The following is a 22,334-nucleotide window of genomic DNA, read 5'->3' on the forward strand; positions in this document are numbered from 1 at the left end:
TTGCCACTGAGTGTATACATTTCTCTTCGTATCTCCGCGTCTGTGCTGTGTACAATCTCTTTATTTCTCTTATGTATTGCTCCACAGCTATACCCTATAGTCTAGAGCAGTGGTTCTCAACCTTTTCTGGATGAGAGCTCACTTGAAAATCTCGAAAGCGTTCACGGCCTGCCCATCTGACCACTTCTCAACACAAGACTGGTCAGATGGGTTGGCTGCGTGAATTCTCGGAAATGATTATGTTCCGGCTCGGATCAATGCCACTAGCGTAGCATACGTAGTTCCTATTTATCGGTATCACAATGAAAACACCTGTTCAAGATTTTAAAGCCAAAAATACAATTACTTTTTTTTTTCTTTTTTTTTACACATAAATCTTTAATACAATTTTTATATTATCAATAAAATCATAATGTTATGTTCGATTATTTGAAGAATTTGAAGAATAGTATATATTTTTGTGAGAGAGAGCACATAGTGGGAAACCCAGCGGAGAATCCGAGAGCATGTCTTACAGAAGTGAGAAATAGTCAAAAGTAGGTCAGTCGGTTTTCCCTTCAGTCAGTCCCAATGTTTCAAAACCCATATTTGATTCCTCTTTCCTTTCCTGAATGGCAAATGTGATCCTTAGGTAGCAAACGGTTGCATCCGGTAAATTTTAACCTGAGTAATAAATCTGACTTGTTGGGGAATTTGCACAAACATAAATGGTCGTGCACCATTCCTGTGAAGAAGAGAGAGAAAAAAGAATATCTGCTCATAAAATAAATACTGCTTAATGTCACATTTTTATTGAAGCCACATGTTACACCGCAAAGGTCTCCACGGTAACTGAAATGTTTTTATATTGCATAAAACACCCAATAATATCACTGTGTGTGTGTGTGTGTGTGTGTGTGTGTGTGTGTGTGTGTGTGTGTGTGTGTGTGTGTGTGTGTGTGTGTGTGTGTGTGTGTGTGTGTGTGTGTGTGTGTGTGTGTGTGTGTGTGTGTGTGTGTGACGCTTCTACGATTTCTACAAGATACGTATATGTGTGGGACTGTTCATGCCAAAACATCTGCAAAAACAGTCAAGGTGCAGTTTTGAAATCATAATAATGTGGGATTATAGCTTAATAAGCTCACAGCAAATGTTTTCATTGACCCTGAATGTGTTCTCGGTGGAACATAAATGATTTGCTTTGAGCGTGGTATTTTAAACCACTCCAGATTGCTGCGTCACTCCGGTGTCTCGCTGCCCAACTCACAGACAGTGCTGAATAATTACGTTGTCACTTTCCCACACGATGACTGACTTTCCCTCGAGATATGGAAATTAAAATTGGAATCATCCGCCTCATTTCACTGCCCAGAATTAGCGGAGTGGAGTTGAAGTCAAGTGCTATACGCTTTGCCTAAATCATCACAGAGCCCACTCCAAATTAAACAGTTTTACCCAAAACTGTTTCTCCCTCCCTTCCTTCAAGAGGTTAAAGTGTTTGCCCACTGCAGGTGTCTTGCTCAGCCCAAGACTAAAAATGACCCTTTCACGGTGCTACCTCGGCCTCCCTGATGGTGCGTAAAGTGCCTCTGTAAAGTTGCAGGCGAGCCACAGCTGAGTCGTTCCTTCCTTTCCTCAGAAACGGCACCGAGCAGCAGTAAGTCCGCCCGCAGTGCCGGCGGCTGGAGTGGAAAGAGCGACCAGAGTTTGGTCAGCTGCTGCTGAGATGTCAGGAACTTCACAGGAAACGTATTTTTGCGGTCAGCAGAGTTCAGACGACAGTGTGAGTGTTGATGGCTGCCGGGAGTGGTTCTGTTGGCTGCAGATGGCTGTTGTTCAGGTGGCGTGTGCGCTATCATCAGTTCATGACCCCCATCTCCAGAGACATGTCTGATGAGATGATCATTATAATGGAAAGGAGAGGTCACACAGCTCGTAGTCCAGTGCCAACGTTTAGACAAACGGAGTTGCCGTCTTCAGGGTAGAAGGCAACTCCGTTTGTCGAAACGTTAGTAAATAAAACGTTTTTTGGCGTTTTTTGGCCACGAGTGGTGCGACCTCACCTCCCTACTCTTGGTGTGCTCTCCTACCCTCTTTGTTTGCTTTGAAGAGATGATCACAGCATCCGCTATATTTCTATTGTCGTATCGATATCTCCCTCAACGGCAGCATAAAAAGTGGCATGATTGGATCACAATCAGGGCAGAGTGAAGGGATCCGCCCACAGTGCACACACAGAGTTGTGCTGGGCTTAGTCAGAGACAAGTCATTGCAGCCTGAGGTCCAGCGCTGGAAGCAGATAGCCTACTAACTAAGGCCTTTTCTGCTGACATAGCCACTAGACTGTGACAGCAGCGGGCCAGAGGAGGAGGCAGCAGCCAAGTCCAGCGCTCTGAACCCTCTCCCCTCAGGAAGGAAGCCCGTGTTTTGATGGATCCAAAGACAGGCTTCCTCCTCCTCCTCCAGCGCTGAACTCTGAAGTCCTGCTCTCAGGGAGACATCCAGGGTGTATTTGAAATGGAGTGGTCTCTGACAGACGTGCCCCGCTTGCTCTCTCTGCTTATTTGTACAGTAACTAGTGTGATTTCTCTTTTATTTGTTGTAATGACACTTTGGTTATCCCTCTGTGTCTTCACGCGTTGCTGGGATTTGAATCTATGTATACACGTTTCTGAAAGTGATTGCCGTGACACCAGTCCAGGGGTTGCCGCAGAATACTTGTTTTTGGAATTTACCAATCACACTTCAGTTTAAAAACTTAGACCCTCTAACAGCCGAGTTGCACTGTACTTGGTGCCTTCTTTTTCAATCTACACCAAATATCATTGCCAATTATTTTTGGTAAATACCCCCCCCCCCCAAGAATAGGGATTCTGGGATGAAGTTACAGTACTAAGGTACTTTTAAATGTGTCCTGCAGGGATCCTTGAGTGAGTTTCAGGGGGTCCCCATGCAGCAAGTTGAGGAACAGTTCAAAATATGTGACCAGATTTGACTGAGAGACTGCCATCGCGCAAGTTACAGCTTTTCACCGGAGGAGTAAAACTTTTTTTCTTTTTTCAAAATGAGTTAATAGCACAGGCAGACTCTTAAACTAGAGCATATCTGAAATAAGTGTTGAAATGTAAATATGAAATCAAGACATTACTCCATAAGCCATATATCCTACTGGTGGGTGAAACTGAACAACCAATATGTCAATTTGAAGCTATGATTCCCTGCTTTCACATGACAAAAAAAACGAAAATTTAAAAAGAAATCCAATGGCAGTCTCTCAGTCAAATTTAGTCACATATCAGTTTGCCAAAATACAAGTATATCAGTTTGGGGGGTTGGTTCCTTGACGTGAAGATGTTTGAGAGGCCTTCATGGTTTAGTGTTTTGCCATTGGCATCATGTGATGTCATGGCACTGATGAGTCATGAAGTGCCTGATTAGAGGCATCAGGGACTGTGTGCCTGCTGTGTGTGACAGGTCTCCTGTGACATCAGCCTTTCCTCCGGGAGGCTGCAGAAATGGAGGTCTGTCTGAATCTATGAAAGCTTGGCACCTTCCCCAATGTGTGTACGTATGCACATATGCACGTGTGTGTGTGTGTGTGTGTGTGTGTGTGTGTGTGTGTGTGTGTGTGTGTGTGTGTGTGTGTGTGTGTGTGTGTGTGTGTGTGTGTGTGTGCGCTCGTGCGTGCGTCTGGAAAGTAACTAGTATACATTTTCTCAAGTACTACACTTTGGTAAAATGTCATGGTACATTTGAGTATTTCCATTTCTTGATGCTCTTATAATCTACTCCACTACATCTCAAAGGCATGTTGTACTTTTCACGCAATTACAATTATTTAAAAACTTTGGTTACAATAGTTCCTTTGCAGATTAATATAATAATTACTAATACAGAACATACCTTATCCAATTAAGTAAGTACTATATTCATAAATCCAGATCCACAAGCATGCAACATTGCGATTACGATGCAATGCATTGTGAGCTTTTATAGATCTACTATTTTCAAAAAAGAAAAGAGAATTGAAACATTTGTAAAAGAAAATAAAAAAAGAAATTGAACACTGGACTTTTACTTGTGGGACGACTACTACTACTTTGACTCCAGTGAAAGTGATGCGTACTTCTTCCACCACGCCACTGGCACGCACACGCCGCGGCTGTCTGTGTGTGTTCCCTCTCCTCTCCGCGCCGTGACATCACCGCCACGCTCGTGTCTCGGTTCCCTACTAGAATGCGACGACGGCACACGCTGACCACAGCGGCGCCAGTTTGCGGCGGATCGTTTTCATGTCACGTTCATATAAACGAGTGGTCTGACTCCACTCTGTGCTACTGAACCCCAGGCAGTCGACTCGTGGTTTAACTTACTCAGTTACCCCAGAATTCCCCCCCCGTCCCCCCCCGCCTCCGGCGAGGCTGTGCCATATACCCTCACATGAAAAATACACATCTCATTTCAGTGACAACCAATCACTCTGTGTGAGGCTGCATGTGTTATGTGTGTGTGCGTCGAGCTGAGCATTTCTCCAGATGTGGATCGAGTGTGTGGTCATCGTTGGCATGTGTGTGATTGATGTGCGTATGTCTATTATTTGTTTGCGTGTGCATGGGTGTACATATGCATGCCTGTGTGTGTGTGTGTGTGTGTGTGTGTGTGTGTGTGTGTGTGTGTGTGTGTGTGTGTGTGTGTGTGTGTGTGTGTGTGTGTGTGTGTGTGTGTGTGTGTGTGTGTGTGTGTGTGTGTGTGTGTGTGTGTGCGCGGTGTGTGTGTGTGTGTTCTTCCCTCCTGTATTTTACAGTACTGTATATGTGTGCTTGCATGTCAGGTGTGCATATACTGTACACTATCCCCCTGCATGCATTCATGCACGCACGTGTGCGTGTGCACGTGTGTGTGTGCGTGCGTGCGTGTCCAGGCATGTGCGCGGTCCGAAGCCCCCCGGCCGGTCAATGCAGCCAGTGTTGCAGTGTTTCAGCACAGCGGCCTCATTCATGGAGCTCCGGCCTCCTCTCTTCTGTAGCAGTTTGTGTAAACACTCACACAGCCTATAAGCCGGCCCGCTGGGAGCGGGAAGTGTGACTTTCTCTGTTGACGGATGGGAAGGAAACGAGCAGAGTAGCGTCGTTGGTCTTGGCTCATCTGCCCCCGGCCCTCTCTGGTCACACACACACACGCACGCACACAAAGCGCACGGTTGGTGTTGGCTCGACCCGGCCGCCCCCGGTTGCTCACCGGAACGAGAGTGCACGAGCGAGAGAGAGCGGGAGATATGGAGAGAGATTGATAGACTGCGGACGGCACAGAGCACACTGCGCTGAAACACGACACCGGGGGAAAGGTATTTGGTAGGTGGTTGCGAGGGCCCCGGGTATGCGCTGCACAAATAGGGTCAGAGGTTGAGTCAGACAGAGTTTCCCCTTCACATCGTGTGTGCTTTGCGGGGCCTCCGCTGTGTTTCCGCTGGCCACTCTGCACTGGTCATGTACAGTACTGTGTTTAAGATGAAAACGTTTTATATGGGCTCCTATACCCAGGATTCAAAGCCGCACGTGAGACCACATTGCTATACCTATACCATGACTCATAGTCAAGAGAGGCAATCCTCGCCTGTCCGGGAGAGATGGGCCCATGAGCTTCGGGCAGGGCTACTTGTCACTGCGGGGTTTGGAGGGGAAGACTCATGCACTGGTTATATGTATTCAGATACTCTACCGTACAGATGCACTAGACTAGTTATATTCATATTGTATTAAGACACTTAACCGTACCCTACAGATTGGTTAAAACACAGAGGGTGCACAGATGGAACACCAATTGACCTGGTTAGGATCCATTCGGTTTCATTTGTACACACTTGTTGTACACATTTGTTATTTGACTGTGTAGCCATTATTTTATTACAGTATCTAAATGTTAAAGATGTACACTACATTTGTAGTGTACGTCTTTAACATTTAGATACTGTAATAAAATAATGAAAGAGATAATGACTATCATTTGATAGTCATCTTTCCCATTAAAGTTCTCCAACAAGTCGAAAGTACTGCACAACACATTATCTAACTCTCTCTCTCTCTCTCTCTCTCTCTCTCTCTCTCTCTCTCTCATTCACTCTCTCATTCATTCATTTTCGTTCAGATCTCTCTCCGCAGCCCCTCCTCGTCCGTCCTCCTCCATCTGTCTCTATGGGAGGCTGTGGTTGTATACTCTCTTTAAACAAACCACGGTGGCTCGCTAATCCTGGGCTTCTGCCTAACGTTACAGCCATCAATTTAAGGCTCCAGGCCTCCTAATACACCGTGGTGTGGGCCGCTTGTCAAACACGTTGCCGCCGCACACATGGTTTCCAGTATTACGTTGTGTGTATAGGTCGCCGCTGTCGGGGCAGAAACCTTGTACCTCCGTCTTTCAACCTCTCATGTGGTCCTGATTTAATGCACTATATACTTCGTCATACTATCTGTCTGTCTGTCTGTCTGTCTGTCTGTCTGTCTGTCTGTCTGTCTGTCTGTCTGTCTGTCTGTCTGTCTGTCTGTCTGTCTGTCTGTCTGTCTGTAATCCACGTAACTCAGGAACCGTTCGCCCCACCGACTTCAAATGTCACGGACACACGTGCCACACCACCACAGGGGGTGCAGTGCCCGCACTGCCCAGTGTCGAGTCGGTGGGACCCACGGTTGTCCAGAACCGCCCCAAAAATTGGATTTGGAAATCCTTTTTTTTCTCCTCCATTACCTGACAAGTAAGCTAGTCTCTCTCGAGACAGACTGTTGACTCCGTCAAATTCAAAGGAAAAGAGGGCTGTTTTTCCTTTACATTTTTTAACGATGGATTATCAGATTGCCTGACACGTAACGGTTTTGGACATACAAGGTTTCCACCTGTGTGTGTGTGTGTGTGTGTCTGTGCGTCTGTGCATGCGTGTGCGTACGTGCGCTCGTGCATGTGTTCCACAGGGCTCACGATTAGCCCAGCGGCTGTCAGACATGCGGCTACACACACATGGCTGTCAGTGCTAAGTGTGTCACCCAGTCCTACTGTGTAAGCTCCTGTCAAACATGCACTTCCCCACACATGGTTCTGAGTAGTGTGTGAGGGCTGTTTGGGCTACTGCTACTGTGCACAGCGGCTGTGTATCAGACACTGAGCACATGTGGAGGGTGTGTGTGTGTGTGTGTGTGTGTGTGTGTGTGTGTACACTTGCATTGCTGTACCTGTGAGGGCCACATGTCCCCACAAGTTTAGTAGATTTAAACATTGTGAGGAGGACCATTTTCATGGTTGTTTTATGGTTACAAACTATTTCGGATTAGATATTTAGAGGTTAGGTTTAGGGGTTTAGTTTGTAGTTTGGAGTTATGTCTCATTTGTACTAATTATGAGCTTGTAGAGCAGTTATTTGTGTGTGTGTGTGTGTGTGTGTGTGTGTGTGTGTGTGTGTGTGTGTGTGTGTGTGTGTGTGTGTGTGTGTGTGTGTGTGTGTTTGCATGTGTGCGCAGTGCGCACGTGTGTGTGTATGTACGTACGTGTGAGTGTGCATGTGCGTGCGTGCGTATTTGTAAAAGGCTCTGCGTATATATGGTTATTATCACAACTGCTTTATTGGCAACGTAAACGGAGTCAAAACAGCATCTTTATGTGTCTGAAATTGGTGTTTTCATGTCTGCCAGGGAATTTATCATGTGAAGCTACACTTTAAAATATCTCACCAGCTGTAGCTACATCGTTTCTCTTGCTTTCACTCTCACCCATCTTTTTCTATCTATCTATCTATCTATCTATCTATCTATCTATCTATCTATCTATCTATCTATCTATCTATCTATCTATCTATCTATCTATCCATCTATCCATCTATCCATCTATCCATCTATCCGTCTCTGTCTCTGTCTCTGTCTCTGTCTCTCTCGCTCTCTCTCTCTCTCTCTCTCTCTCTCTCTCTCTCTCTCTCTCTCCCCCTCTCTCTCATATCCGTGCTCAGAAACAGAAGTCATTGCTCCCTCTCTCTCTCTCTCTCTCTCTCTCTCCCTCTCTCTCATATCCGTGCTCAGAAACAGAAGTCATGGCTCCCTCTCTCTCTCTCCCCTCCTCCTGTATGTTTTTCAGACGTCATCTCTCATACTCACTACAACCCGTACTTCAGGCGGCTGACGTTCGACGTTTCCTCCATGGAGAAGAACGCCAGCAACCTGGTGAAGGCCGAGCTCCGGGTCTTCCGGCTCCAGAACCCCAAGGCCCGTGTGTCCGAGCAGCGCATTGAGCTCTACCAGGTATACACACCAGTTAACGTGTGGTTCATTGTGTCCTCCAGAGACATATAGCTGAGAGAGTTGTGACATTGAGGGGTCAGAAAACAACGCTGTTCATGCAGCCCTGGAGTGTGACAAGCCAGAGTTTGAAATACATTGTTTCCAACGAGGGCGGAGCAAATATCAGCAATTTTAGGCACGTGTGAAACATGACAACTGTTTTACAGTATTGCACAGTGACAACAACTAAAGTCTCTGTAATGTTTATGTTGTACTATTACTAAAAAACTAAAAGATAAAGGAATTTAAGATCATTAAAGCTGGGCTGTTACCTGAGTCCAGGTGCATTCTGCCAACTTCCGGGTCCAGGACTTGTCACTCTTCGCCTAGCACTTTGCCATGAAGTCTATGTAGAAGAGCTGTCGTATTTCAATGGCTCTTGAGCTGGGATACCAGGTATATACCAGGTAAACACCAGTTAACATGTGGTTCATTGTGTCTGAGCAGCGCATTGAGCTGGTATACCAGGTAAACACCAGTTAACATGTGGTTCATTGTGTCTGAGCAGCGCATTGAGCTGGTATACCAGGTAAACACCAGTTAACATGTGGTTCATTGTGTCTGAGCAGCGTATTGAGCTGGTATATACCAGGTAAACACCAGTTAACATGTGGTTCATTGTGTCTGAGCAGCGTATTGAGCTGGTATACCAGGGAAACACCAGTTAACATGTGGTTCATTGTGTCTGAGCAGCGTATTGAGCTGGTATACCAGGTATACACCAGTTAACATGTGGTTCATTGTGTCTGAGCAGCTTATTGAGCTGGTATACCAGGTAAACACCAGTTAACATGTGGTTCATTGTGTCTGAGCAGCGCATTGAGCTGGTATACCAGGTATACACCAGTTAACGTGTGCTTCATTGTGTCTGAGCAGCGTATTGAGCTGGTATACCAGGTAAACACCAGTTAACATGTGGTTCATTGTGTCTGAGCAGCGTATTGAGCTGGTATACCAGGTAAACACCAGTTAACATGTGGTTCATTGTGTCTGAGCAGCGTATTGAGCTGGTATACCAGGTAAACACCAGTTAACATGTGGTTCATTGTGTCTGAGCAGCGTATTGAGCTGGTATACCAGGTAAACACCAGTTAACATGTGGTTCATTGTGTCTGAGCAGCGTATTGAGCTGGTATACCAGGTAAACACCAGTTAACATGTGGTTCATTGAGCTGGTATACCAGGTAAACACCAGTTAACATGTGGTTCATTGAGCTGGTATACCAGGTAAACACCAGTTAACATGTGGTTCATTGAGCTGGTATACCAGGTATACACCAGTTAACATGTGGTTCATTGAGCTGGTATACCAGGTATATACCAGGTAAACACCAGTTAACATGTGGTTCATTGTGTCTGAGCAGCGCATTGAGCTGGTATAGCAGGTAAACACCAGTTAACATGTGGTTCATTGTGTCTGAGCAGCGCATTGAGCTGGTATACCAGGTAAACACCAGTTAACATGTGGTTCATTGTGTCTGAGCAGCAGTGGTGGAAAGCAACATTTAGTACATTTACTTAACCCATTCTGACCTGAGATCAGATTCATACGAGGTTTCCACGGGACACACACTGGTCTGATTAATCCATTCTGACCTGAGATCAGATTCTAAAAAAATGTCAGTCGTTCTTCGATTTTTCAAAAAATAGCAGACCTACAAGCTCGTAGCGCGCCACTCGGTGGCGCGCTATGAGCTTGTAGATCTGCTATTTTTCAATAGCTAAAGCATAACATGATGCTATAACACCAAAATGGGTTCACGTTCAGAATGGGTTAAGTAGTACAATGTGAGTAATTCTCCCAACACTGCTGTATAGCAGCGCATTGAGTTCAACCAGCTACTGTACATGTCGTTCATTTTAGCTACAGTCAAAGTTGCCTACCACCAGGTTGCCATATCCACTTGGAATGGGATCTGAAAAATCTAAATGTGTATATGTCTTGATCACGTGACCCCAGAGTTTTAGATAAAGTGTATTGGTGTAGTAGCCAATGGTGTGTTTTGAAATAAACACATGGGCCCATACGTTGAGTCAAGAGGCAAAGACAGTGGGCTGTTATAGCGCCACCATGAGAAGATGTGAAACATTTGGGACGGAGGTTCTTCCTTGGCTTATAGTTGGAAGGTGCGTGCAAAGTTTCCCAGCAATCGGGCGATGCATTCATGTGTGGCATTTTGTGCAAAACAGCCATGCACCCCCACTGAGAAATGTGACAGATACGTCTTGATCACCTGACTACAGAGATAATGTACTAGTACGTACTACGATTTGCGTAGGTTTGGACAATATATGTAGGAGTTGTAGCAGAAAATGTGTTTCCTAGAAATCTGTGTCATGGTGGCGCTATAACTGGCCGATTTGGAAAATAACTGGGAGATTCTTTCTTACAATTCTTCGACTACTGGGAATGTGCGTGCAAGTCTCCTGTCGTTCGTTCCAGCTGTGCTTGTAGCATGTCGTGCAAAACAAGTCCATCCATCAAACTTTGTGCAAAACAGGTCCATCCATCAACCTTTGAACGCCAATCGTAGTCATTTGGAATTGAATGCGAAACATCTGATAGATATATCTTGGTCACATGACTACAGACAGAGATAAAGTGTACCAATTTGGGTGAAGTTTGGACAAAATTGGTAGAAGCAAAAAGTGTGTTTTGCAAAGAAAACGCAACATGGCGGACATAACCTGTGGCTTATTTGGGGAGTTCCATGATGATCCAATTAATCCAAGGGAAAATATTTTCTCAGCCACGCCTCGTGAGCCTGGCGGACACAGAAATCCCCAGGGGGCTTGTTTCCATTGTGGTTCTCAAACCTTTTGATTTCAAGGTCCCCCGGTTTAGTATCTAATAGCACAACACAGTACATGGACCCTTATGGGTCCATGTGGTTCCATTTGTATACACTCAAGAATTACAGGCCGGTAAGGGCCCATTTGGTTCCTAACATTCCTGTCATTTAGCTGGGGACCCCCTCAAGGACCCCTGGGTGTCACGGCCTCAGCCCATCGCCGTTTGTCCATGATTTGCCTCTGCTCCTAATTCCACTCTGCCGATCACCTCTCCTCTTTGCTCTGTGGCCAGAAGACTGATTGTCTGTACCCAGACAGTAGCGTCAAGAGGGGTCAAGAAAGCACCTATAGAACAGGCATCATTTCCATCCACCAGCTGTTTAAAAACCTGGAAGAGACGCCTGGTCTAGGCGCTTTCTTAATGCCTCTAGACGCTACTGTCTGGATGTACCCATTGCCCTGAATGCTGTCAGTCACCAGTGCGGACCAGCTGAGCCTGGTTTGGGTGCCTGCTGCAGAGGCTGTGTGTGTGCGTGTATAGTGGATCTTAAGTTAGAGTGACAGGGTCTATGTAGAAGTATTCTGGCTGTGTCTAACTTAGCTGTTGTTATCATGTGTTGTTCGTCAACTTAATTTGATCCTCATCTCCTGCCTTTGTTTGAGTTTTGAGTTGTTTGTTCTTGTTCCTGCATTGTTGGTTCCCTGATCCCACGGAACCACTGCGTTATGTTAATCCTAGCAGAGTCAGTAAAAGAATTGTCCTTATTTATACCCAATAAATCAGTGGAAGTAAATACATGAACACTTTGATTCTCAAACTAATTTACAAATCCTTGAGTTGCCTTCTATCCATCTATCATGCCAATTCTGATGTTGGTAATTGACAACCAATGTACAACCTTTTTCACATTGCGCTTTAGGATACTTCACATACCTGTTCCCAGGTTCATACCACATAGGCTGAATATTTTGCATATTTCACATGGGACCATACATGTCTACCACACACGTGGATAAATGCAAAAAACCAAAGACACACAAATTCAGGCTCGCTGATAAGAGCAATCAAAATGTGGGGCGGGCGGCACAGATCAAACCCAGCGCTGTTTGTCAGCGGGAAACAGTGAGGAATGCGGGCCAGTGATTTAGGCCCAGTCATTCCCGGCACAGAGACTGCGGGGGCCGCGCTCTCTCGTCCCACCTCTCTGCCTTCCCTCAGGCTCTGCTGCCTCACACGGGGGCTGCCCGGTCCAACGGCACCAGCCAGTTCCCAGGCTGTGTTTACATCCAGACTAGGGGATGACAGGTGGGCTAAACACAGCTCCAAACAGGGGGATTTTCTCATGCAAACACAGTGACTGCAAATGTGCGAGGGGAGGATGGATGTTGCTGGTACAAAGGGGTGCGTTTCTCTTGAGGAGATGGCCCGATAGCGTCCGCCTCGCACACATCCATAACCGCACACGTCACATTCGGTCTTTCGCATGTATATACACACACCCAAAAATTCACACCTCATCTAAAAATGTCCAAATATTTCGGCTGGCAAGGGGAATTTAGTCCTTCACATTGATGAATATCCTGAGGATTTCTCCTATTTTTACACTGGAAACGACTGCCAACACTTTAAAACACTGTGGAGGGCCCGGGCACCCACGCTGGTCAGAGTGCAGACCTCCACTCTGAACCTCTACTACAATGGCTGAGAAAACAACCGCGTGAAAGTTTCAAAATCTCTGGGCAGATTTCCCTTTCTCTCCGAGTTTGTGTCTGACTTCCCAGGCCCCTAGCAGCAGCAGATCTGGGTAAAGCAACAGGAGTAGTGTTTTACACATTAGTCCGCGATGGGCCAACATAAACACGCGCTTATGAAGGACAGCAGAATAACAGCACTCTGTCCGGCATCTGTTTCCGCTCCCGCTGCTCCTCCCAGACCTGGCCAGTCGATCAGGGGAGGAGCGGATCGCAGCCTGCTATAGACCCGAGGAACTGACCCCATGGGACGGCCTCATGAGATCAGCCCCGCTATTGTATTCCTCGTTGCCTTTGAGCTGATGTGTCAGGATTACGAGGGTTGCTGAGCATGCATGGTGCTTTCTCGCCCTGCAGATCTTGGGACACAAAGACCTCACGTCCCCCACGCAGCGCTACATCGACAGCAAGGTGGTGCGCACGCGCACAGAGGGGGAGTGGCTGTCCTTTGACGTAACAGAGGCAGTCAGCGAATGGTTGAATCATAGAGGTAATTATCGTTATATATGCAGATTGTGACATTCTCAACACAACAGCATATTGCTGATAACAAATGAAATCCTTTCCCCCATACAGTATCTTCAGATGATGGACTAACAGCCCTGACCTGTGTTTCTTCCCACAGACAGAAATAGTGGATTCAAGATTAGCTTGCACTGTCCGTGCTGCACGTTTGTACCCTCCAACAACTACATCATCCCCAACAAGAGCGAGGAGCTGGAGGCACGATTTGCAGGTCATTTCATTAAATATTGATGAATTCACAAATTGAATGTGGTGCATAAAAAAAATACATTACGGGAGTGCTACTGGCGTCTCTGAGACCACCGGTGTGGATAAGAAATCCACGTCCAGGCACTCAAGTTGGAGTTTGATGGTAAAATGCCTTTATTATAATGGGATACAGACATTCAAAAACACCAGCCTTGTGCCTTCTTCAGGGTGTTAATGTTGGATGTAGCTCACATTTAATAAAGGCCTTATACCTAGTTACAAAATCCACCTTGAATGCCTGGACCTGGATCTTTTAGGCATATCTGGCATATTTTCTCTCTCTTGAATGTGAAGCAATTGCTCTGTACAGTATGTTTTTTATCAGAGTAAATAGCATCATTAAGTCATTATTGATGCAAATGATATATCTTCAAGCCTCATATATAAATGATTTTGCTGCACACTCCCTCCCTGCACATAGCTGATCTAATAGCTCTGCTATTATACATGACACCATTGTACCATGTGTGTGTACTTAATTAATAATGATCTTGGAATGTGAATATATCAATACATCCACATTATTCCACATGACGTTGTGAAACGTATACGTCGTGCACGTGGCTTATTTTGTGGGTTGAATGTTGCAGGTATTGACGATAGCTTCGTCCACGACCTAAAGGTGTTTAAGAAGCGGCGCCACAGCGCTCAGGCTCCACACCTGCTCCTCATGCTGCTGCCGTCCTACCGTCTGGAGTCACAGTCACAGTCACAGCACAAGAGCCACCGCTCCAAGAGGGCCCTGGACGCCGCATATTGCTCCAGGTATGGGAGGAAACCACCAGCTCCATTTTTGAGGGTTTTATTTTTTTGTTTTGTTGCATAAACCAGTGCTATTGAACACTCTTTACGTCTGTGTGTGTTGGTTTAACGACGTGCCGTGGGTTCGGCTCCCGAGCCAGACGGCCTTTGCCGCGTGTCGCTCCCCATCTCTCTCCCCCTTTGCTGTCTAGTTACTGTACCCTATCAATAAAGACAAAACAATATATATATATATACCAATTAATGAAAGGCATTGGACAAAACCTCTTAACCCTGTTGGACCCTCAAACTGTCTGTTAAAGCAACTAACTTAATATATAAAGTCACAACAATTGGAACATTTTGGAATGAAGTGCTTTCTTCCTGACAGCAGAGATATTGTAGCTGCCTAGCTGGTCCTTACCTGGCCCATAGCTTTGTTACCCAGCCTGTGTCCCCACACTCCATCCTACCAGGACCAAGTGATCCACATGTTACCTGTGTCAGAACAGGGGTGTTGTGAATTATCTGCATGCTGTCTGACTGGCAGCCTCTGGTGGACATTTCCCATTCCCTGCATCCACAATGACACAGGTGTTTGCCATCACACCACTCAACTCAATGACCAATCACAGTTTAGGTGTGCCCTATATAAGCCATCACTCACTCCACAGCCCTCACTCAGTCTCTAGCCTGCACACAGGCAACATGCAATGCAGAACCTGCAGCTCTCATTGAGTACCCTACCTACAACACCACTCACTTCTCTGCAGCCGAAATATACCTTGGTGTCACATATACTCTCTCTGACCGGAGAAGCTTGGGGATCAGTTCACATCCAACAAACTAACCAGCAGAGAATATTTATTAAGTGGAGTGGGATGTTTACAAGTGTAAACATCCCACTATTCATTTCAATAGAAATTGTTTTGGAAAAAGAAAAGGAGCGCCCTCATGCATTAGAAGGACAATATCAGTTCTTGTCTAAGGCCTTGGTTTGGCTTTTTTTTAAATACAAAGCGGTTGTCTAACGACAATATCAGCCACCAGAACCAATAATTTTAAAGGATTGTGGTGTGATGATGATGATTTTGTGCTGTCATCACGCAGAATACCCAATGACGTTACTCCAACTGACTGGTAGATGACATCCCTATTTTGGGCATGTCATTGTAGGCAGTGTTCAACACAGCTATACTGTACACATGTGTGTACAGCAGAGCAGGGTAGGAACGTCATGGAGGTCATGACGTCATGGCTGCCATAGCGCCTCAGTTTGATATGCCCTGAGGCCACAGTGCCCCGACTGATTATAGCATTTATTTCCTGTCAATAAGGTTTTTAAACACCACTGTCTTTTGTTGAGATTCTGAATTCCTATAACTCCCCATTTCCCCCCTTACCCATCTTCAAAATGAGTCTAGTGACTCATGATTAGGACTGAATGTGCGTGAACTTTAATTTTTATTTATTTTTTGAAAACAACACACAAGACTATGGAGCCCCTAAGTGGCCACTAGACAGACAAGTATATTAAATAAATGTATTTATTTTTCATCAACTTCATATAATTGTTTTATTTGATGGTCTTCCTGCCCTGGCTTTTGGCCTTTGTGCCCTCAAACATACAACACCAAAGGCCTAAAATGATGAAATTATAGGCCTAGTGTATACAGATCACACTTCAGGTAGGAAACATACTAAATATTAGTTTACTTCAGAGGATCTCAAGCTATTAGTGTCAGCGTCTTCACCCTAATCCAATATCAAGGTCCCCAACATCACCCCAGTGCCCCCTATTGCTTCCAGCACTGCCCGATGTTCTCTGAACGGCCCCTGGGGAGCTGTACCGCCCGTTGTGAAACAGTAGAGTACAGTACACAATTGATTATTGAAGCATACAGTAGGCTGTCATTTTAGCTATAGCATACTACTGGATGTCTTTAGAGTCGGGACACATTGCTTATGCAGAGTGTATATTAGTGGGTCCATTACCTTTAGTTATCCATTTTCGATTTCAAACATCGATGTCTTGCAGATTTCCCATGATTTCATCTTTTGGAGGCCGTCATATTGGCGATCACCTTCAATTATCCTCACAACAGAAAATCCATGCTGCGTTCGATTTAGTCAGAATGACGGGAGAAGACGGAGTAGGCTACAATGATTAGTTTAAAGTTATTTCTGTGGAAGCTTACTTGACAACTAGCTTGCATCAACCGATTCAACCTAAATAAAATATAGCTTAGGCTTATTTGAAAATAATTTCTATTTTCTTCTGTCTGGTTCTGTCTGCCTGTTGATTAATATTCAGTCCGGGAGGCGTGGCGTCACCCCACTAGCCGGCCAATTCTACAAGTGATATACGTTGTAAACTATTTGGCTGGGGGAACGAGCATGATTTGTAGATCAGTTGACTCGCCGTTGATGATTGAGGTCAACTGTAGGCCATCTCGTCCACGCCATTTAGTGCTCTCTGTACTGCCTGCCCCCAACAGACCCTTTCTTTACACTGATCTCATAAATGGCCTCTGTGGAATGCAAATTATGGAAGTCTGTCACAGTGACAGGGAACTTTAATCCAATGTACAGTATGCACAACACATACGTCGGGCAGAAACTTCTCCGTAGTTATTTTTTGTGTGGGGATTATTTCATAAATTACTTGATCATTCTACACCATCACACAAAAGCAGTAGAACCACACGCTTCGTGACGCGTTTTGAGCGTATCTGCTACGTTTCAATCCTGTAAAGTACGTTTTGGAGATGAGTTTTGGACGATATACAGTACAGCCTACACTTTATTTTAACCAGTATTGGGCAAAACGTGCCCAATACTACAAATTGCTTGTCACTACTTCCATCAGTGGTTAATTACTTTACTTATTACTTCCTGAAATAAGCAATTTATGTAAACGTATTAAAGTACGTTTTGCTCCTTGTTATGATACTGAACTTAATTTGTGGTAAGCGATGTTTCAACACGTGCCTGTGGGTGCCATAGAGTAGGCCTAGATTATCACCAGTAACGACAATATCAGCCACCAGAACCAATCATTTTAAAGGATTGGGGTGTGAGTGATGAGGATTTTGTGCTGTCATCACGCAGAATACCCAATGACGTCTTGTTTCTCTGTAGGAACGTCCAGGACAACTGCTGCTTACGCTCTCTCTATTGTCTTGTTTCTCTGTAGGAACGTCCAGGACAACTGCTGCTTACGCTCCCTCTACATTGACTTTAAGAAGGACCTGGGCTGGAGGTGGATCCATGAGCCCAAGGGCTACAATGCTAACTTCTGTGCGGGAGCCTGTCCGTATCTGTGGAGCGCTGACACGCAGCATTCCAAGGTGAGAGGTCAGGGGTCAGAGGTTAAACAATCCACAGGGTCTGTGTTAAGAAAGGCCACAGCGGGGCGGTGCAGAACAGAACAGTAATATTATACCATGTTACTCTGTAAAGAAAATAGCACATATTACATATTTACATATTGAAAATGGCAGATCTACACGTTCACAATGCATTATGAGCTTGTAGATCGGCTATTTTCAAATGGCCAAAATATGTATAGGGGCTGAAGTGGTTACTGTATTGTTTTGTAATAATAATCAAAATCTACAAAGTGACTAGTATCTAAAGTTCTCAAATAATTGTATTTGTCTCTGAGATGTAGTGGAGTAGAAGTGAAAGTATTGGAAATAGGAAATACTCAAGTAAAGTACAAATACCTATACAAATGTATTATGTAAGTAAATGTAATTAGTTACTACACCACTGCAGATTTGTCTGTTTTCCAGACTTTGGTTTTACAGTTAAATTGGAAGGTCACATGGGTGCTCTCGGGTGTCACAGGGGTAAAGTACCTGCCAAGCGGAGTGTACTGTAGTGTAGAGTTTGAATTGATTCATCAAACCCTGTACACTCAAGAGAATATCCCGCTACCACCCTTAGATCTCCATATACTGTATGGAGCTGACCTGTTCTGACATTCCATATGTCGATCTGGCCTCATCAAGCCCTGTACACTCAAGACACGCTCCTTATATGGCCAGTACAGAATTCACTCCGATGTTGATCTGACCCCACATGCCAAAGCGCCAGCACTCGACCCAGCAGTCTGCCGTCAACGAGGCGGATGCATGCACGCGAGGTCGCTCGAGGTCACTTCTCGCCCTCAGGCGTCTTACTGGTAGTTTAGTAGTATAGTGTGTGTCACTCCTTTCACACGGTTTCACAAATCACAGGTTAGAACAAAAGAATGTCAGTCTTGAGATTTGTATTTTGCTTTAATCCATGGGTGTTTTTCTGGTTTCTTCTGGGGTACACTACAGGTCCTAGGCCTGTACCATTCCATTAATCCATGGGTGTTTTTCTGGTTTCTTCTGGGGTACACTACAGGTCCTAGGCCTGTACAACACCATCAACCCTGAGGCGTCAGCGTCACCGTGCTGCGTGTCCCAGGACCTGGAGCCCCTCACCATCCTCTATTACATCGGCAAGACTCCTAAAATAGAGCAGCTCTCCAACATGATCGTCAAGTCCTGCAAGTGCAGCTAGGAACTGTTACAAGCCAGCAGAAATGCTCTCATGTCACACACACACACACACACACACACACACACACACACAAACAGACACACACATGCACGCACACAGAGCGCGCACACACTCGGACATACATGCAGTCAAATACAAGCTCACTATCACTCGCATGCACTGTAATTCCATTGCTGTCAGGCAGAAACCTTGTATCTCCACAACCTTTCAATGCTTTTTCGTAAATTAATAGGAGAGGAACGGTTTCCACCCCGACAGCGGCGGTTTACCGTACAGGCGCGTGATGTGATCACTCCTACACACACACACACACAGGTACAGTACTGCACACATCACTTTAGGTACAGAAGAACACAAGCGCACTGTAAAATCCTGTGAGTGTAAAAAAAAAAGAACAGACCTGTCTGAAGTGAGTGGTGCAACAACAGCGCCCCCTGTTGGTACCCTAAACATACGGACAGACATATAGGGACGGACGGACATTGCTGGTTCTAGGAGTGGTTGCACCACTCAAAAATGCAGGACTGAGGAATTTAAGCGTTGAGAGTGTTAACTGTGATGGTGGTGAATGTCTACCATCTCAGAGTTGCAATAGACACTCAAGATTTTACAGTGTGTGGGGGTGGGGGGGGGTATCCATGTAGGAAATAAATACATGCAATACAACACATTACGACACAAAAGACACACACAGACAGACACAGGAAGATAGACACACATGCGCACGCACGCACACACACACACACATGCACGCACACACACACACACACACACACACACACACACACACATGCGCGAAGCAAATGCACACACATATAGATCAAATGAGACAGATGTGGCTTTTTGTACAGGCATGCCTGTGTTTTTTCGTGTGTGCTTAAAAGACCCTGTCAACAAGCATCACCTCACACACTTGTCACACAAAGACCCGAGAGTTATGGCAAACACTGGAAGTATAGTGATAAGTGTTTATATGTGAAATAAGCCCTGAAAAGAAAGACAACTCCCCCCCCAGTTTTAAACATTCAAATCCACGCCATGTCCTCATTTGTACGTTTTTGTCTCTCTTCTTTTTGCATCCTTTGTTATTTTCTACTTTGTCCTGATTTCTAATAATTGTATTGCTATTTAAGATTTATGTTTTGTTTTGTTTTCGTTTTATGGTTGGCACCCAGCAAGTTTCTAATTGTCTAGAAAAGTGGATTAGAGTGAATCTAAGTCAGTCATGTATAAAATAAAAAAAGAAGAAAAAAACATCCTGTCCCTTTCAGCAGTTTACAGTTGTGTACGTTTTTTATAAAAGCTTGAAAAATACCCCAGAGGAGAAAGAATAACCATGCCAGTTAGACATTTCTGTGCCATTTAAGTCTCAAAGACATATTTAGAAACATCTGATATGGTGATAGCACACAGTAAAATCCAGAGTTCTCATTTAAATGTGCAGTAAGGGATCTTTTTATTTTATTTTTATGAGTGTTGTAATAGCTCTAATCATTGCTATAGTGTGTTCGTTCGGTAATACAGGTCTCCCCATTTATCCAGTTATTTATTATACCAAATATACTGGCAGAGGATAAACAAGTAAAACAAAGATAATGAGCAGACACAATTGGAACTGGAGCACTACAGTGTAACGTTCAAGCTGATGAATGGACACACTCTACTGATTGGCTGAAATTGGCAACCCACCTTATTAAAAAGTTGGAGAGAAGAACAAAACAAACTCTATAGCAATGATTACTATCAGAATATAGAGCTTTCGCCTTTTAACAAAACAACTTACAACATAAGAAATATCACTTACATTACCGTTAACTCTGAACGTGTAAAACTTGACACATAAGGAGGTCTGGATTTTGCTGTGCAGGCTATGTGTTTTTCACTTCTGGAGCGAATACCCATTGACCGTGTCACTGACATGCAGCGTTGAACAGCCCGATGTGTGTGTCCTTGAATGGCGTTTGGCTCTGTTTACCCTGTGCACTGAGTCTCAACCTGTTGAAAACCCAAAAGGCGGTGATTAATGGAGAACAACTATGTTTTCCACACTTAGGTAAGAGAAGTGATGAACTTCTTTTGAGAAAGGACAAGTTGAGAACATAGTGATGTCATCTCATGCAATCACCACGTCCAGAGATCCAATCGATAGCCAGTATGTGGAAAGGTTCGGGGACGGAGGAAGGAGATCGCTGTCTTTTTGCTAAGCGATATGATGACGTTTTGGATAGATATCGCAGACGATTAGTACAACGATGGATTACAGAAGGTGTTGATGAAGAGGGAGATATGAACTTGTTAAAAAACAAACGCTCTTAGAGCCCCCCCCCCCCAACACATTGATTTTTCAGCATGTCTGTCAACTCGACATTGCTGTTGGTGCTTTTTGACATCAGTGTTGCTGTCTTCGTGCAAACTTCGGCAAGCTTTTGCATAATCTGCAAGCCTTTCACAAAGTGTAAAGCTGTCTTTCAGTCATCGGTTTTTGTCCCTTTATTAAAAAAATTAATTGCACTGAGGCTATTTTAATTCTACTTTTTCGTACATTATGTTTTTCTCGTTTGGTCACATGTCCCCCACCCTTACCAAATAAGGAGTATTGACGTAGGTGGCATGATCCCGCCCCCCTTTTGGCCACTAGCACCAGTGGACTTCCTGAATATCAGGGAGGAGAACAAGGCACCAACGTTGTTGTCATGATAGAACTGTTTTTCATGTTGTTGTTGTTTTTTTTTCTTTCTGTTGTTATGATGATGATATTGTTGACCCACTACGGTGTATCGTAACGCAACATTGTTGTGGTGCTCTAGTGGTAAATAAATTATTTAAGTTACAAGGGACCACTGTTGTATGTCTTTTTTTGTACCATGTTTAAATTGTGTTGCGTTACCTAATACCGCTGGTGGATTATAATACTGTTTTCTAATGCATTCCTCGTGTCTTCAAAAGAAACAGCGCTCAAGCTGCACTTTGATCCCTCGCTAATGTCTCCTACACTTTTTCTTTTCTTTCTTTCTTTTTTGCCCGCTGTGGAAAGCCACAAAGACAAATAAGAGGCTCATGTTTCTAGCATTTTGTAATACATTCATGTGTCATAATATGATATTCCATCAAAGGGGAAAACGAGGGATACACAGAGTGTCGAGAGATTCAAAGGGAGTCTGCAGCGTGTAAGATGGGAGAGGAGGGGCTGTCCATCAGTGCATGGAAGAGGACAAGAGGAATCGTAAACTTGTATTTAGGCTATTTTCAGCATGTATACACCATTGTACGGGAAAGTATAATTGTGGTGTATAAAATAGTACTGCTGGGCGGCATTAAAAGCGGGTTTTGCGAGTTTTCTTCTTGTCAGTTGGAGCTCTGGAATGAGGCTTTCCATTGCTCTGTGTGAAGGATTAGGCCTGCACGGTGGACCGGTGATAAATA

The 22,334-nt window shown here is 44.7% G+C and overlaps 1 protein-coding gene across 1 annotated transcript in view; it reads left to right on the top strand.

Annotated features, from left to right (window-relative positions):
• Positions 1–21,748, top strand: part of tgfb2 (transforming growth factor, beta 2) — a 32,866-nt gene extending 11,118 nt beyond the window's left edge. The window contains exons 3-8 of the mRNA XM_080767219.1: positions 8,092–8,255; positions 13,197–13,329; positions 13,465–13,575; positions 14,204–14,378; positions 17,551–17,704; positions 18,753–21,748. Coding sequence (XP_080623345.1) covers positions 8,092–8,255; positions 13,197–13,329; positions 13,465–13,575; positions 14,204–14,378; positions 17,551–17,704; positions 18,753–18,911 — 896 coding nt within the window. The 3' untranslated portion in view covers positions 18,912–21,748. The remainder of the gene's footprint in view (positions 1–8,091; positions 8,256–13,196; positions 13,330–13,464; positions 13,576–14,203; positions 14,379–17,550; positions 17,705–18,752) is intronic.
• Positions 21,749–22,334: the final 586 nt, after the last annotated feature.

The sequence above is a fragment of the Protomyctophum bolini genome, assembly GCF_963924005.1.
Source record: "Protomyctophum bolini genome assembly, chromosome: 7".
Lineage (NCBI taxonomy): Eukaryota > Metazoa > Chordata > Actinopteri > Myctophiformes > Myctophidae > Protomyctophum > Protomyctophum bolini.